Source organism: Anomaloglossus baeobatrachus, chromosome 10 (assembly GCF_048569485.1).
Source record: "Anomaloglossus baeobatrachus isolate aAnoBae1 chromosome 10, aAnoBae1.hap1, whole genome shotgun sequence".
Taxonomy (NCBI): domain Eukaryota; kingdom Metazoa; phylum Chordata; class Amphibia; order Anura; family Aromobatidae; genus Anomaloglossus; species Anomaloglossus baeobatrachus.
The window spans coordinates 110,685,193-110,704,052 of NC_134362.1; the positions used below are offsets into that span (position 1 = coordinate 110,685,193).

An 18,860-nucleotide genomic window follows, 5' to 3' on the forward strand; every position below is an offset into this window, starting at 1 on the left:
CACTGAGTGTTTGCTAGTATAATGGCTTAGTTATAATGAGTTGGAGTGTGCAACGCAGGCAGATGCGCTCTGCAAATGTCTTGGCACTAGTGGGACTATAGCAAAGTCCAATAGCCACGTATAGGATGCCACTAGGTACACTGAGTGTTTGCTAGTATAATGGCTTAGTTATAATGAGTTGGAGTGTGCAACGCAGGCAGATGCGCTCTGCAAATGTCTTGGCACTAGTGGGACTATAGCAAAGTCCAATAGCCACGTATAGGATGCCACTAGGTACACTGAGTGTTTGCTAGTATAATGGCTTCGTTATAATTTGTTGGAGTGTGCAACGCAGGCAGATGCGCTCTGCAAATGTCTGGGCACTAGTGGGACTATAGCAAAGTCCAATAGCCACGTATAGGATGCCACTAGGTACACTGAGTGTTTGCTAGTATAATGGCTGAGTTTAAAAAACTTGGAGTGTGCAATGCAGGCAGATGTGCTCTGCTAATGTCTTTGCACTAGTGGGACTATAGCAAAGTCCAATAGCCACGTATAGGATGCCACTAGGTACACTGAGTGTTTGCTAGTATAATTGCTTAGTTTAAAAAAGTTGGAGTGTGCAATGCAGGCAGATGTGCTCTGCAAATGTCTTTGCACTAGTGGGACTATAGCAAAGTCCAATAGCCACGTATAGGATGCCACTAGGTACACTGAGTGTGTGCTAGTATAATGGCTTCGTTATAATTAGTTGGAGTGTGCAACGCAGGCAGATGCGCTCTGCAAATGTCTTGGCACTAGTGGGACTATAGCAAAGTCCAATAGCCACGTATAGGATGCCACTAGGTACACTGAGTGTTTGCTAGTATAATGGCTTCGTTATAATTTGTTGGAGTGTGCAACGCAGGCAGATGCGCTCTGCAAATGTCTTGGCACAAGTGGGACTATAGCAAAGTCCAATAGCCACGTATAGGATGCCACTAGGTACACTGAGTGTTTGCTAGTATAATGGCTTCGTTATAATTAGTTGGAGTGTGCAACGCAGGCAGATGCGCTCTGCAAATGTCTTGGCCCTAGTGGGACTATAGCAAAGTCCAATAGCCACGTATAGGATGCCACTAGGTACACTGTGTGTTTGCTAGTATAATGGCTGAGTTTAAAAAACTTGGAGTGTGCAATGCAGGCAGATGTGCTCTGCTAATGTCTTTGCACTAGTGGGACTATAGCAAAGTCCAATAGCCACGTATAGGATGCCACTAGGTACACTGAGTGTGTGCTAGTATAATGGCTTAGTTATAATTCGTTGGAGTGTGCAACGCAGGCAGACGTGCTGCAAATGTCTTGGCACTAGTGGGACTATAGCAAAGTCCAATAGCCACGTATAGGATGCCACTAGGTACACTGAGTGTTTGCTAGTATAATGGCTTCGTTATAATTTGTTGGAGTGTGCAACGCAGGCAGATGCGCTCTGCAAATGTCTTGGCCCTAGTGGGACTATAGCAAAGTCCAATAGCCACGTATAGGATGCCACTAGGTACACTGAGTGTTTGCTAGTATAATGGCTGAGTTTAAAAAACTTGGAGTGTGCAATGCAGGCAGATGTGCTCTGCTAATGTCTTTGCACTAGTGGGACTATAGCAAAGTCCAATAGCCACGTATAGGATGCCACTAGGTACACTGAGTGTTTGCTAGTAAAATTGCTTAGTTTAAAAAACTTGGAGTGTGCAATGCAGGCAGATGTGCTCTGCAAATGTCTTTGCACTAGTGGGACTATAGCAAAGTCCAATAGCCACAGATAGGATGCCACTAGGTACACTGAGTGTTTGCTAGTATAATGGCTTACTTAGAATGAGTTGGAGTGTGCAGAGGACAAGAGGGTACAGTGGCAGGATTGTGGTGCTGTGGGTAGAGGAATGGAAGCCTGCCTTTCTATTCCCTCCTAATGGTGAAATGCAGGGAGGAAATCCCTGACCTGGGCTACACAGACGCTGTTGCTGTTTGCAGGACCTGTCACCTATGGCTCTCTGACCCTGCCGGTACGAGCCCTTAAAAGGACTGCTAGAAAGTGCTCTCCCTAAGCTGTCTAACGCTGTGTATGCAGCGCATACAGCTGTATCGGCTATAGGACTCAGGAGGACGGAGCTGCGACAGTGATGTCTGACACCAAAGACGCAGAAGGCAGATAATGGCGATCGTGAAGAAAATGTCCGGTTTTATAATGCAGGGACATGTGACATGCAGATCCTATCACACATGCCGTTGCTTCTCTGCCTCAAAGTCCACTTAGGTGTGTGTGTGTCTGTGATTGGCTGACATGCTGGCCAGCCCCACAAGACGCGCGCGCTTAGGGAAGGAAGACAAGAAAAAAAAAAAAAAAAATGGCGATCGCCATTATACAAACAGCAGTGATCTGAAGGCGCTGTTCACGCACACTATACACTGAAATGTGATAATAGTTTGATTCACAGAGTGACTTACACTATTACAGCAGAAACCAAGCTAAGATTTAGCTGTTTTTTGGCTGCTAGAACCGTTCTCGAACGTTTCTAGAACTATCGAGCTTTTGCAAAAAGCTCGAGTTCTAGTTCGATCTAGAACATGCCCCAAAATCACTCGAGCCTAGAACTGGAGAACCACGAACCACGAACCGCGCTCAACTCTAGTTAGGATCACTGACAATCAACTTTCAGAATCACAACTAGTAAATTATAAAGTGAATAGTGCTTGTAAGTATCAGCAGGATAAGTTGTCAGATCACTGCAGCATAATGCAGAGAAAGTGCTAAGTGCCGTGTTAGGATTACTGACAGTCACTAAATCAGTTAAATAGAAAGGTATGCCGATAATCTAGCTCAGCCCTGATAGTAATTAAATGACCCAGTCATATATAGTTACATGAATATGGCAGAAGCAAAGAAGGGCATATACCTATATAATAAATATGGTGCTGATAACTTTCAGAATCGCAACTAATAAATTATAAAGTGAATACTGTTTGTAAGTAACAGCAGCATAAGTTGTCAGATCGCTGCAGCATAATGCAGAGAAAGTGCTAAGTGCCGTGTTAGGATCACTGACAGTCACCACATCAGTCAGAGGCGCCTCCCGAAGAGGCAGTGGCGAAACATGTTGGGGTGACGGGACGTGGACTGCAGTAATCTTATATAGGTATATGCCTTTCTTTGCTTCTGCCATATTCATGTAACTATATGTGACTGGGTCATTTAATTACTATTAGGGCTGAGCTAGATTATCGGCATACCTTTCTATCTAACTGATGTGGTGACTGTCAGTGATCCTAACACGGCACTTAGCACTTTCTCTGCATTATGCTGCAGCGATCTGACAACTTATGCTGCTGATACTTACAAGCACTATTCACTTTATTATTTACTAGTTGGGATTCTGAAAGTTATCAGCACCATATTTATTATAAATTTATACATATATATTACATTCTATTTATTAATACAAGCACTAAGCACTTTGCATGGTTTTTGTTTATTTATTTGAATGTTGTATTTTGCCTGATGTTATGGATCACTGTTACTTTAAACCACCATGCTTTATACTTCTTGTCCATGTTTCTGGTTGTTATAATGTGGTATTATCTTACATGAATTTTTACAATTTTTAATATAAATACTGTTTAATAAAAAATAAAATTTTAATATTGATTTATTTCTGTAGCTTTATTGGTTTGATATACCTTTTTCAAACCTGATGTACAATTATTAATTTGAAGCTTCACCACTAATGTGGGGAATATAATATTGATTGGGCAAATTTATGTGTATAAAAGTATATGACATGTATACTCCCAGCCGTATTCCAGCTAGATATGTTGAGCCATGCTCAATTCACTTTTCTAGTCGGAATATGGCTGGTAGCATGGATATTCTATACTTTGTGCATGGTTTTTTTAGAGGTCAGAAATTAGGAGAATTCTAAGTAGGCACTACTGGGATGGTTTAGCTTCCTTCCAGTAAAGAGTTTATTTGCATATCTTCCCCAATGAGCATCAAATCAGATTTTGAAATTTAGCCTAATAGTTAAATGTGACTGTTAAAAGGGCTACACAGTCACATTAATATTTTTTTTTAGTGGGTGAGGTTAAAAGTTCTGACAAGTTCTCTTTAATTAGAACCAATCTCATTATTCCATAAGGCGAGCCTACGTCTCTTTATCTATTACTTCTATGTATGTATAAAGGCCAGAATTTAATTTGAAGGTATTTTTGGGTAGTTGCCAGGAACTGAGCTTCTTAATGAGGTTTGCATGTTGCAGCAAGCAGGGGTATATCGCTAAACCACAGAAGAGATACAAACGATATTTGTGTAGCTATTTTATGAGTAGAGTTACATAATGACAAAGGTGTGACAGTGATGTATGACTAGTGCAGTGATGGCGAACCTATGGCATGCGTGCCACCAGGGGCACGCAGAGCCCACTCTGCTGGCATGCGTGCTGTTGCCTAATCCTGCCACTTTGCACTGCTGGCGCGGTGCTGCCAACAGTTCAAAGCTGTGTTGGAGCAGAGGAGACATTTCTCCTTGCTCTGACACTCCTCCTCCCCCAGGCTGCAGGTCTGTTTCCTAGGTGACGGAGGAGCGTCAGTATGCGGCTCCGGCGTACTGACGTCTTCTGGCCGCGTGGGAACTGAGGACTCAGCGGTGCATAGCGGGGGAGTGTGTGCAGAAAGGTGAGTTGTGTGTTGCTTTTTTTTTTTTTTTTATATATATGTAACTTGTGTGCGGCTTTGCCAAGGTGGGGATGAGGGGGCCAGTGCCAGCATGGGGGGGGGGGAAACACACATGCCAGCATGGGGGGGGGGGAACACAGATGCCAGCATGGGGTGGGGAGGAACACACATGCCAGCATGGGGGGGGGGGGAACACACATGCCAGCATGGGGGGGAACACACATTCAAGCATGGGGGGGAACATACATGCCAGCATGGGAGAAGAAAACATACATGCCAGCATGGGGGGGAACATACATGTCAGCATGGGGGGGAACATACATACCAGCATAGGGAAAACATGCATGCCAGGATGTAGGAAACATGCATGCCAGGATGAAGGAAACATGCATGACAGCATGGGGAAAACATGCATGCCAGGATGGAGGAAACATGCATGCCTGGATGGAGGAAACATGCATGCCAGGATGGAGGAAACATGCATGCCAGGATTGAGGAAACATGCATGCCAGGATGGAGAAAACATACATGCCAGGAAGGAGGAAGCATACATGCCAGCATGGGTAAACAAACATGCCAGAATGGGGAACAATGCATGCCAGGATGGGGAAAACATACATGCCAAGATGGAGGAAACATGCATGGCAGGATGGGGAAAACATACATGCCAAGATGGAGGAAACATACATGCCAGGATGGGGAAAACATACATACCAGGATGGAGGAAACATACATGCCAGGATGGGGAAAACATACATGCCAGGATGGAGGAAACATGCATGTCAGGATGGGGAAAACATGCCATGATAGGGTACATTTACCAGGAAGGGGAACATTTACCAGGAAGGGGAACATGCCAGGAAGGTGGACATTTACCAGGATGGGGGTACATGCTAGGAAGGGGGACATTTACCTGGATGGGGGTACATTAACCAGGATTGGAAACATTTACCAGGATGGAGGACATTTACCAGGAATGGGGTACATGCCGGGATGGGGGAACATTTACAAGGATGGGCAATATGTCAGGATGGGGTACATTTACCAACATGGGGGAACATGCCAGAAGGGGGTACATTTACCAGGATGGAGGACATTTACCAGGATGAGGTATATTTACCAGGATGGGGCCATGATGGGGACGAATATACCAGAATGTAGGAAATATATATCAGGATGGGGGACATGTTTACCAAGAAGTGGCCCAGGAAGGGGGACATAACTACACAATGAAAGGGGAGGGGAGCAACTCGTACGTCTTTATGGAATTTCAAGATGTTCAGACTTTGAAATGTAGATGTGGATTACAGGGTGACATCTGATTGCATTCCAGGCTAAAATCTCTGTCTAATATGCTGCAATTTTTTCCAGAAAGATCAATCCAACTGCTGTGCCTGGAAAGGGCTCAGCTTCAATGTGTGGTGAGCATGCATGCGCGTGATGCCCCCTGCTGAAGAGAAGAGAAGACTGCAAAGATAGGATTAAAATCAATTATTTACATTATAGGATTGGTTGGCACTTCGGAAAAAAAAATGGGTTTAGGGCTACAGTTTGGGCACTCGGCCTGTAAAAGGTTCACCATGACTGGACTAGTGTATACTGAGAGATCTTTACCTCCCCTAGTGGACAAACTACAGTATGTTATAATCTTTTCTTCCCAGAAAACATAGCAGTAACCTGGTGAGTCTTTAATGGGACATTCAGTTTATATACAAATGCATGCAACTGTCAAATGTGTGGAGCATCGAGTCCCATTTTCATGTTTTCAAGAGACATAACACCCAGATGTCTGAAGTTCACCAAAGACGTTCCCGATGTCTTTCCTGCAGTAAGACAATTCAAGACCATGTAATTACAGAAAAATAATAGCTCTGCCTGCCTGGAAAAACATATAAAGGGTGCAATTATCCCTCTGTAATTACAGGCCTGGGACTTCTCACTAAAAATCTAATATTTTCCGCTACTATTTTTCTTGGTATCTTAAGGACAACTGTTTCCTTACAGAGAATCTGTCACCAGGTTTTTCTAACCTAATCTGAGAGCAGCATAATGTGGGGGCAGAGATGCTGATTCCAGTGATGTGTCACTGAGGCTAGGTTCACATTTCCGTTGTTTTGCATCAGTCACATGCGTTGCTTAACGCTTGTGACTGATGCGTTGTACAACGGATGACAAGTATTGGAAGAGAAAGTGGATTCCGTTATAAAACAAGAGACAGAGAGAACGATCAGCTGATCGTTTACAATAGCCAGCCGCCGGCTTTTGAAAGCGAACAGATGATCTTCCGGCGGCCAGCTAATGGGGGTGTGCCACCTCCATGCCTGTAGCAGCCGGGCTGCTCGGATCCGGACCCACTGTGTGGCTCGAGGGATCATCCGGACCCGGGGTCACGCGGACACGCCAAATGAAAAGGGGGGATGTAGTTGTACGGCCTTGGCCGTATTCAGTTTGTGACGCCACCCACGGTGTGTGGTGAGGTGGGACACCACCGTTGCTGTTGTGGGACACCCGGGGGAGATGTAGTGGCAGCTGGATGTTAACCCCTCCGTGGGTAGGGATGGTTGCCCCGGGACCCAGTGTCTCTGTGCAGGGTATGGCGATGGCAGGGGCTTGCGCGCCCGGACGTACCAGGGGATGTTTGGTTACTCACAATTAAATGAATCACACGAATCATTTGGTAAACCAAGGTGCTGGTGGCCAGCCGCTGCGGCCGGTTGTACTCTGGTCCCCCACCCGGGCTGGTGGTCGCCGTCTTTTTCCTCTGCACTGTGTTTGCTTGTGTTGGACTTCCCGGTATGGAACACAGGAGTCCGCTCCCGGCGTGTTGTGTACCCGAGGAGCCGTGCCCGCTGACGCTGACCCGTGGGATCCATGGGCCCTGGCGATTGCCCTATCCCTCTCTGTGGGTGGTTGTCTGCTTTTGGGACTTTGGTTGGGACAGGACCTATAATCCTGCCCTCAATCGGTTGATTAGCTAGGCCGTTGTTTTCGGTCCTGGCTTCATGGTCTGAGTACCCCCTCTGTGCACAGTTTCCGGGTCGGGTCTCTGGTGTCGGTACCGGCGGGCTCCAACCCTGTCCCGGTCCACCTCGGATCTCCGGCTGCCATCTTCCCGTCGCCTGCCGACGGAGACCACCATCTGCCACCTAGCCAAGGTACCAGGGCTCCAACCCCGGCACCGTTCAACTTGAGCTACTTCTCTGCTGGAGCTACACCTAGCCCCAGCCTCCACTCCTCTCAACTTGAACTACAACTTCATCTACTAGACTTGAACTGCTTGTTTTCCTGCCCCGGGCTGTCTAGACCCCTAGGTGGGCGTTCCCTAACCGCCTGGTGCCGCCCTCTGGTGTGCCTGTCTTGCCCTGAGGGGGTGACTAGGGTTTCAGGTCGGCTGTATGTAACTCTGTGGTGGATGGTGTTGTGTGGGGGCCTAATGTGTGACTACCTGGTTTTGCCAGGGCGTCACAAGAGCGATCAGCTGATTTTTCACAATAGTCGTCCGCCGGCTTTTGAGAGCGAACAGATGATCACCCGGCGGCCGGCTAATGAGAGCGATCAGCTGATCGCTCTCATTAGCTGGCTGCTGGGTGATCAGCTGATCGCTCTCATTAGCAGGCCGCTGGGTGATCAGCTGATCGCTCTCATTAGCCGGCCGCCCGGGTGATCAGCTGATCGCTCTCATTAGCCGGCCGCCGGGTGATCAGCTGATCGCTCACAGAAGGCGGCGGCCGAACGATCAGCTGATCGTTTGGCCGCCGAGAGAGAGCATGCGCAGCGAAATCAAAAGGATTCCGCTGCTCAAAAAACGCTACATGCTGTGTTCCTGCCACCCGGCGGTCAGTCGTTCAATGACTGATCAGTCGGGTGGAGGATGAAACGCAGCGTCATCAGTCATAATCCGCCGCTAATACAAGTATATGGGAACAACGGAATCCGCCAAACGTATTCCGTTGTTTACCAGAGCCGCGGATTGTGACTGATACAAATTGACGGAAATGTGAACCTAGCCTTACTGGGCTGCTTGATATAGTTGTGATAAAATCACTGTTTTATCAGAAAGAGATTCTCACCAGAAGACTAGTAATCCTGCTGCCAGGTTAGTCCTTCATGTAAATGAACTCTGTACAACCACACTCCCAATACTGATTGGCTGCTTTCTGCCTATGCACATTGTACAGAGAAAGCTGCCAATCAGTGGGTGGTGTGGGTGTGGTTTTACAGAGCTCAGCATTTAGAGAACAGGTAGATTTGCAGCATTTTTTGCTATATATGCTAATAAAATCCCCCAATATATGCTGCCAGCATATTGCTTCCATGTCATCAATTATTTATGTAGCCCATATATAAACCAATGACTCTGGTTCTAACAAATACGTACAATTATTTACAGGCTCTATTAGTTCTGAGCGGTGTGTTCATGACAAGTAATGCTTGCTGACATCCCCTAAACCCCGCTTCATACATCGGCCAGTCATACCATATGGACCTATTTTGTTTCTTTTGCTTATATGATGTCAATATATTCTTCAGTACTGTAAAGATATAGTCAAAACCTACAATATCAATTAGTGGCTAGCCCCAATGCAGTTTCACTCTCTAAATGTTCTTTTTAACCCATTCACCCCAGGGCGAGTTTCTGTTTTTCGTTTTCATTTTTTCCTCTCCTCCCAAGAGCCATAACTTCTTTATTTTTGTGTCAATATAGCCAACTGAGGGCTTGTTTTTTGCGGCACAAGTTGTTCTTTTGAATGATACCATTCGTTCTAAAACAGATTGTACTGGAAAACAGGAAAAAAATTTCAACTGTGGTGAAATAGTCAAAAAAGTGGAACTTTTGTTTTGTTTTGTTTTTTTACCATGTTCACTATATGGTAAAACTGACCTGGTAATATGATTCCTCAGGTCAGTATGAGTTTGTAGACACCAAACATGTATAGTTTTACTTTTATCTAAGTGGTGAAAAAAAATCAGCAATTTGTGAAAAAAAAAGAATTGCGCTTTTGTTGACAGTTTTCAAGACCCATAGTGTTCTCAAGTGTCAGGATCCGTGGTTGTTTGATGGCCAATTTTTTGCATCTTGAGCTGAAATTTTTAACTATACAATTTTACTGTAGATGTGATGTTTTGACCGTCTGCTATTAAATTTTATTACAATGTTGCGGCAAACTTAATTTTGGCATTTTTACCCGTTACGCAGCTGATCAGATCAGCCGTCATGTGCGGGGAAAGATGTGGGCTCAGGGTGTTAGCCGACATCAACAAAGGGACTTGACCAAGTGATGTACCCATACGTCATTGGTCGTAAAGGAGTTGAATACATGCACCAATATGATATCAAGCCATGTAACCTGACAATGTGGGTTATTTTTTTCTGAAATGAAACCAGATTATAATTCAGGTAACTACTAATTACTTGTGGAATTACTTGTGGAAGCATGAGAAGAACATACAAATGCTATGCAGATGTCCTTGATTAGGTTAGAACACGGGACCCCAGTACTGCATGGCACTAATCGTCAAGTCACCATACTGTCCAGTGTTGTATCTAAAGTCTGATGGGCCCTGGTGCAAAATTTGGACCTGGGCCCCCTCCCCGCATGTTGGTCAGATGCATGAACCCTTCTAGAGTACTAAATCCTTTAAAGCCATACAAGTTGCCACCCTTTCCACTTCATTAAGTAGTAATGTCCCGCATCCTGATCTCCTTCCTGGTAAATATGTCCCCATCCTGGAATATATGTCCTCATCCAGGTATAAATGTCCCCATCCTCATATATATGTCCCCATCCTGGTATATATGCCCTAATTCTGGGCCCATTTTGGCATACATGTCCCTCACCTTGGTATATATGTCCCCATCCTGGTATATATGTTCTCTTCCTGGTATATATGTCCCCCATCCTGGTATATACAGTCACAGCTGAAAGTGTAGGAACCCTTGAAATTGTTCCAGAAAATGAAGTATTTCTCCCAGAAAATGATTGCAATTTTACGTTTTGTTAGGCACATGGTTATTTCCTTTGTGTGTATTGGATCAACACAAAAAACCCCAGAGGAATAAAAGCAAATTTAACATAACTTAACATAATTTCTCCCTCAAAATGGGCTATAAAAAATTGTTGGCACTTTTCCAAAATTGAGGGTAAACAATTTTTTTTTCAAGCATGTGATGCTCATTCAAACTCTTCTGTGGCAAGTAACAGGTGTGGGCAATATGAAAATCATACCTGAAACCAGATAAAAAGAGGTGAAGTTGACCCAATCTTTGCATTGTGTGTCTGTTTGTACCACACTAATAATGGAGAACAGAAGGAGAAAAGAACTTTCTGAGGACTTTAGAACCAAAGTGGATAAGCAGCCCCAATCAAGTTCCAAATAAATTCAAGCTGTACTGCAGGCTCAGGGCTCATCATTGTGAGCGTGAACTATTCGTTAACTTTTGAAGGAAATTAAACAAAATGGCTGGAGACCAAGGAGGACCCCACTACTGACAGAAAGACATAAATAACTAGACTGAAGTATGCCATAATGTACGTGAATAAGCCAAAATCCTTCTGGGAAAGTGTCTGTGGACAGATGAGACAAAGATAGAGCTTTTGGTAAAGCACATTATTCTACTGTTTACCGAAAATGGAATGAAGCCTACAAAGAAAAGGATACAGTACCTACTGTCAAATATGGTGGATGTGTAAAAATGTTTTGGGGTTGTTCTGCTGCCTCTAGCACTGGGTGCCTTGACTGTGTGCAAGCCATCATGAAATCTGAAGATTACCAAAGCATATTGGGTTGTAATATAGTGCCCAGTGTTAGAAAGCTGGGTTTGCCTCCTAAGTCATGGGTCGAAGATCGTTCCTTAGGGTGGTAAGTACTCCAATCGAGCTGAAGACACCGAAGAGTTATTGTACTAGATGGATGGGGTGGGGATTTGTGGAAACAGTCAATATGGTGGTGCGAAGTTGGTGCAGAAACAGCATGGGAAGTGGGAGGTGATGTGTGGATAGACAGTATATTGACCAACGGGGGGGGCAGAATGGGTATGGACACAGTTTATGGAGCAACGGGGTGAACAGCTTGAGGAGCAAGGTCAGGGGAAATTGTTGCAGAAACCGCATGAGGAGCAGGGAGTGATGTGTGAGGAGACAGTATGAGGAAGGGGGAAATGTGTGAGAAAACTACTAAGGGGAATAGTGTGGGGAGACAGTATAGAGCAGTCATGGCGAACCTTTTACAGGCCGAGTGCCCAAACTGTAGCCCTAAACCCATTTTTTTTTCCGAAGTGCCAACCAATCCTATTATGTAAATAATTGATTGTAACCTTACCTTTGCAGTCTTCTCTTCAGCAGGGGGCATCACGCTAATGCTTACCACACAGTGAAGCTGAGCCCCTGCCCTTTCCAGACACAGCAGTTGGATTGATCCCTCTGGAAAAAAATTGCAGCATATTAGACAGAGAGTTTAGCCTGAAATGCAATCAGATATCACCCTGTAATCCACATCTACATTTCAAAGTCTGAACATCCTGAAATCTCATAAAGATGTGCAAGTTGCTCCCCTCCCCTTTCATTGTGTAGTTCTGTCCCCCTTCCTGGCCACTTCCTGGTAAATATGTCCCCCATCCGGATATATATTTCCTACATTCTGGTAAATTTGTCCCCATCATGGCCCCATCCTGGTAAATGTCCTCCACTCTGCTAAATGTACCCTATCCTGGTAAATGTACCCCATCATTGTAAATGTATCCCATCCTGGCATGTTCCCCCATGCTGTTAAATTACCCCATCCTGGTAAATGTACTTCATCCAGGCATGTTCCCTTATCCTGGTAAATGTCCCCTTTCCTGGTAAATGTACCCCATCCTGATAAATGTCACCCTTCCTGCTAAATGTTCCCCATCCGGGCATTTGTCCTCATCCTGGCATGTTCATGTATCCCCATCCTGGTAAATGTATCCCCCATCCTGGTAAATGTACCCCTTACTGGCATGTTCCCCTTCCTGCTAAATGTACCCCATCCTGGCATGTTTCCCCCCATCCTTGCTGCCATGTTTCCCCCTATCCTTGCAGTCATGTTTCCCCCGATCCTTGCAGCCATGTTTCCCCCGATCATTGCAGCCATGTTTACCGCCATCCTTGCAGCCATGTTTACCCCATCTTTGCACGTTTCCCCCATCTTTGCACGTTTCTCTCCATCTTTGCATGTTTCCCCCATCCTTGCAGCCATGTATGCCCTGTGCTCTGTTTGCTTGCCCCATGCTCTGTTTGCTTACCCCATGCTCTGTTTGCTTGCCCCATGCTCTGTTTGCTTGCCCCGCGCTCTGTTTGCTTGCCCCATGCTCTGTTTGCCCCATGCTCTGTTTCCCCATGCTCTGTTTGCCCCATGCTCTGTTTGCTTGCCCCGTGCTCTGTTTGCCCCGTGCTCTGTTTGCTTGCCCCGTCCTATGTATGCTTTCCCCGTCCTCTGTATGCTTGCCCCGTGCTCTGTATGTTTGCCCCGTGCTCTGTATGTTTGCCCCATGCTCTGTATGTTTGCCCCATGCTCTGTATGTTTGCCCCGTGCTCTGTTTGTTTCCCCTGTGCTCTGTTTGTTTCCCCCGTGCTCCCATGTTTGCCCCGTGCTCTGTTTGCTTGCCCCGTGCTCCCATGTTTCCCCCGTGCTCTGTTTGTTTCCCCCGTGCTCCCATGTTTCCCTCGTGCTCTGTTTGTTTCCCCCGTGCTCCCATGTTTTCCCCGTGCTCTGTTTGCTTGCCCCGTGCTCTATATGGGCTTCCATTAACTCCTTATTACCCTGATTTGCCAACGCACCAGGGCAAATCAGGAAGAGCCGGGTACAGTCCCAGAACTGTCGCATCTAATGTATGCGGCAATTCTGTGCGGCTGCTGACTGATATTGTTAGGCTGGGGGGCTCCCCATAACGTGGAGCTCCCCATCCTGAGAATACCAGCCTTCAGCCGTATGGCTTTATCTGGCTGGTATTAAAATTTGGGGGACCGCACACCGTTTTTTTTTTAATTATTTATTTCACTGCACAGTATAGACACGCCCACCGGCTGCTGTGATTGGGTGCAGTGAGACACCTGTCACTCAGCGTGGGGGCGTGTCTCACTGCAACCAATCATAGGCACCTGTGGGCGGGGAAAGCAGGGAATACGAGATTGTTTAATGAGCGGCCGGCTTTTTCAAAATAGTAAAAGCCGCCGGAGCAGTGTGAATGCCGTGCAGCGCCGCGCCGGGGATCGGGGAACGATGAGTATGAGAGAGGAGGGGAAAATGACCGACAGACTGTGAGAGAGGGACAGAGATAGTGACGGACCGACAGAGAGAGGGCTGCTAACTTCAGTCACTCAGGGGATTAGCGGTCACCGGTGAGCCCTTCACAGGTGACCGCTAATCAGGACGTGGCACAGACAGAGCCGCAGCATGACAATGAAGACAGGTGAAGTTCACCCGAGTTCATTCTGATCGTGCGGCTCTGTCTGTGTCTGCTGTCATCTGCCATTCAGCTCTGCTACATGGCTATCTGTGTCTGGTGTCAGCGGCCATGTAGCAGAGCTGAATGGCAGATGACATAGTAAAAAATACGCATTACACACGCATTACACACGCATTACACACGCTAGTAAAATCATTAATTTATTCAGAAAAAGCATCGCACTTGCGTTGCACTCGGACCAAACGTGAACTAAAATCAGCCGAGTTTTTTTCAGCCCAATTGGACCGATTTTACTCGCATAGGTGTGTTTCCAGCCTAAAGGAGACTGAAGTGGATTGTGAGTCCCCTCAGCTAATAAGCGTAATTCCAGTAAAGAGAGAGAAAAGGAAGAGAGCGTCTCTTTCTTAGGCCCTGTGCGCACAGGTAAATAACTTTTTCTTAAGAAAAATTCGCACTCTCTGGCAAAATACCGCACCCACAGCAAAAACCGTGGTAATAACGCACCCGCGTTTTTTTCGCGGGTTCGTACATGCGTTTTTCTTTATCATTTCTATGGCAAAAACTGCAGGTATCTGTGGAAAAGAAGTGACATGCTCATTCTTTTTGCTGCAGAAATTCTGCAGCAAAACTTAGAAGTAAAAAAACGCAGTGTGCGCACAGCATTTTATTTCCCATAGGTTTTGCTGGGGAAGGACTGCAGCAAGGTTAAGAACAAAAAACGCACATTTTCTGCCGCAGAAACCACAGCAAATCCGCAGCAAAAACCACAGTGTGCACACAGGGCCTTAGGCCAGCAGCTGTAAGTGTTACAGACAGGTGGCCTGCGGGTCACTAGCACAGCGGTAGCCCAGTCAGAAGGAGTCCTTCCGTTGTTAAAGAGCCGAGTAATCAGACCAGCAATCATGCTTAATGATTGGGTCAGGAAGGAAAGCATAAATCACTCCTTGGTGGCCGTAGCTGAAGAACCAGGTTCTGTAAAGAAGGAAATGCCTGTGGAAAATCTTGGTATAAAAACTGCCTTTAAGATGCTGCCATTAACTGCCAATGAACCCTTAAAAATGGAATAAAAATATAACGCTTAAGGCTGCTTTCAAACTACGTTTTTTTAGCATGCGTCATGAACGTTTTTTTGCTGCCAATGCGGATTCTGTTTTTGCAAAGAAAAATGCATGCAAACGCATGTGTTATTTTGCAGGATCCTGTCACTTGAAATTTATGGGCGGGCATTGGAGTCATGTGATCGGGAGTGAGGGGAACTGAACGTGAGACTGGGAGCCGGCATCTGACAGCTGCGGTAAGCTGTAACCAAGGTAAACATCGGGTAACTAAGTGAAGTGCTTTGCTTGAATACCCGATATTTACCTTGGTTACGAGCGTCCGCAGCTGCTAGGAGCCGGCTCCCTGCACACGTAACCAAGGTAAACATCGGGTAACTAAGAAGCGCTTTGCTTGGTTACCCGATATTTACCTTGCTTACAAGCGTCCGCCGCTCTCAGGCGGGGGAGAGAGAGAGAGGAGAGAGGGAGGGAGGGAGGGGGAGAGAAGGAGAGGGAGGGGGAGAGAGGGAGGGGTAGAGAAGAAGAGGGAGGGGGAGGGAGGGATAGAGGGAGGGGGAGAGAGGGAGGGGGAGAGAGACTGATCACGCCAGGCTGGTTTCTGGGCATACTCAGTAGAGCAAGCAGGATCCTGTCTATCAGCATGCCAGCGTTCACTTGCGTTTGCGTGCTGTTTAGTCAGGATCCAGCGATTTGCAGTATTTGGATGCAGCTCAAAAAAGCTACAAGTAGCGTTTTTGAAAGAAGTTAAAAAACTGCAAGTCGCTGGATCCTCACTATAACGCACACAAACGCATGTGAACGCATGTTGACGCGAGTCCATTGCAAATGCATTGAAATGAAAACGCATTTGCACTGGATCCGTTTTTGCGTTAAAAAAAAGTTCATGACGCATGTTAAAAAAAACATAGTGTGAAAGCAGACTAACCCGTTCATAACTGCTGTGTTTTTTCTGCTGCTTTTTATCTGTATGTTTGTTGCTTGTGTCCTCACCATACTAGGCAATAACAATCTTGTGAAAGGGATGTGGAGTTGTGGTGCATCCTGTAAAATAGGGATGGCTGCTGGAAGGCTATCAATCATGGTTAGCAAGTATGTCTTAATCTCAAGGGTCCCATAGCTCCCAACACATAATTTGAAGTCCACATAGCTCCTAAAAGTACTGACTAATGTAAACAAAAGAAAAACTACTGACCTAGCCCCGATCCCTGGTGCGCTATTCCAGTCTGTGCAGCGTGTGGCCTGAGGCACAGATTAATGGCACAGTCACAAAGCCGTATGAGTCATCCAAAGATTGCATTGTAATTTTCGGACTGGTTGGTGGCTCTCCTGACCCCAGTGTGACAGCATGTGCTTCTATGCACCTGTCACGCTCGGGTTAGGAGAGTCACCGGCTACTCCAAGCATTGTGATGCGATCCTCGGAGAAGTTGTACAGCCGTCTGACTACGCCTTTTTTCTGGCAATAGTTTAGGTGAAGACCACTGCACACAGACAAATAACCTTCCTCAGAGATCAGTACGAGAAGAGAATATGACATGGTAATTCTGAAGACTTATGGGTAATGGTTCTTGTCAGGCAGCATAGTAACGATGAACTGCTGGAAGAGAATGGTAGCCAAAAAATATAGACTACATAAAGTTTTCCACAAAAGACATATCACATTTTTGCATGATTTTGGCTGCTGCTATGTCTTAGGGGTACTTTGCACACTATGACATCGCAAGCCGATGCTGCGATGTCGAGCGCGATAGTCCCCGCCCCGTCGCAGCTGCGATAGCTTGTGATTGCTGCCGTAGCGAACATTATCGCTACGGCAGCTTCACATGCACTTATGGAAATGTCGGACTCTACACCGATCATACGATAACGACGCTTTTGCGCTTGTTAATCGTATGTAAAAGGATTCACATACTGCGATGTCGACAGTGACGCCGGATGTGCGTCACTTTCGATATGACCCCACCGACATCGCACCTGCGATGTCGCAACTTGCAAAGTACCCCTTACTATTGGAACCAGATGTTTACGTTACTGAGGACCAGACGTTAAAACCCCACATTCGCAGAATCCATAAATGAGCCATGTACAGAGCATTTTATGACGATGCCTATGGAATTCTTATGGTATTATCACCCATTGACTTAAGTAAAGATAAAAAGTGGCACATTTGAGGTTTTGTGGCCAGATTGATGTCTCACCAACAGTATGTAAGCTTGTGGCCATAAATAACAAGCTTTAGTTAAAGGGCTTCTCCAACTACTTGAAAAAACTACAGCAGTAATTGCTTCAAAGAACCTATAAAATAAAACTTAACTTTTTAACCAACTAATCCAGAATAGACTCTGGCCGTCCTCGCCAGTCCTTGTGGCTACTGTAGCCAGTCATACTCACTAGAATCACAGAGCAGCTGAGCACTTACTGGTTGCAGTGATCATCATTTCTGTGCTTATATTTTGGCACATGATGTCACGTTTTCTCCATAAACCAGATCCTTCCCCTGCTTAGCAATGTACCCTTGTGTAGACAGATGGACAAAATGGCTAAAACTATATGTCAAAAGTTGTGCCACACACACACATAGGTAGTTCTGCTTCGTTATCATTTTCTCTTTGACACCACATAAATATTCTTATATATGTCAATTATGCCTAGATGTTTAATTAATTTGAATGCATATGAGATAGGAATGAATACCTACTTGTGCTTAACTGGGTATATGCTTTATGTCACTTATAGTTCAGAAGAAGACCATGAGTTGAGATCTACATCCATCCGATCCAGGACACAAGAGTTGGTTCCATTACAGAATACTTTATCACCTTCAGAAGAGAATGGACCTCCATCCTATGCGCAAGCTGTGGCAATGGACGCTGTTCATGATGTCCCACCACCACCTTATCCTGGGACTGAGATCGACGCAAAAATCTATAGAAAGTCCTTTTCAATTCCTGCTTCACAAGTTTTTTGATTGCATAGAGACATTATTTTGTTGGAGATACAGCTGTAACTATAAAAGAAGTAAAGGATGAACATAAGTAAATATCTGATTCAATATCCTACAAGGAAGAGTAAAGGGTCACAGTGGAGAGGGCATCATCAACAATGGTTCTATTGTATGGTCTCAAAGTCTACATTCTGGAGGAATTTCTGAAAAGATGGCCTAAAAATAAAATAGAATGGAAGTGTGGGAATATCTTGATAGATTCTGGACCTTTTTTTATAGACTCAGATGATAAAAAGGTTTCTTGAGAGAGTCTGAGCATAAACAGGAACGTGAAGACATTCAAGATCTACGTGACTCTTGTCAGAGTATTGGCTTCATGACCAGGAGAGTTTTACACAGATGCTTATGGACATATTTATACACATGTACTTTTTATGTTTTGTTTAATAAGCAGAGAACTCGGCAAATAAATGATCCTGCCTGTGAAGTATTACTGTATCATTACACAACATTAAATAATAATTATTATATTGTTATAGGGTCTTATCCAGGTAGCCATGTGTTGAATATAGAAGGATGTGCTCACCTGGCCAATTTGTGTAAAAACACAATGCAAGTTTGGTAGGATAGAATATCAGCTGCTGCAGATCCTTGGGTTCCAGGAGCCGCCCAAAGCAATACAAAGAAAGAATTGATTTGCTGTTCTTCCATACTGCCAATGGATTGACAGAAGAGATACAAAGATGATG

General features: G+C 45.4%; 1 protein-coding gene across 2 annotated transcripts in view; it reads left to right on the forward strand.

The window, feature by feature from the left end:
• Positions 1 to 18,598, forward strand: part of PRRG4 (proline rich and Gla domain 4) — a 193,656-nt gene extending 175,058 nt beyond the window's left edge. For both annotated transcript variants that reach the window (XM_075325596.1, XM_075325597.1), the window contains one exon: positions 17,904 to 18,598. In XM_075325596.1, coding sequence (XP_075181711.1) covers positions 17,904 to 18,135 — 232 coding nt within the window. In that variant the 3' untranslated portion in view covers positions 18,136 to 18,598. The remainder of the gene's footprint in view (positions 1 to 17,903) is intronic.
• The last annotated feature ends 262 nt before the right edge of the window (positions 18,599 to 18,860 follow it).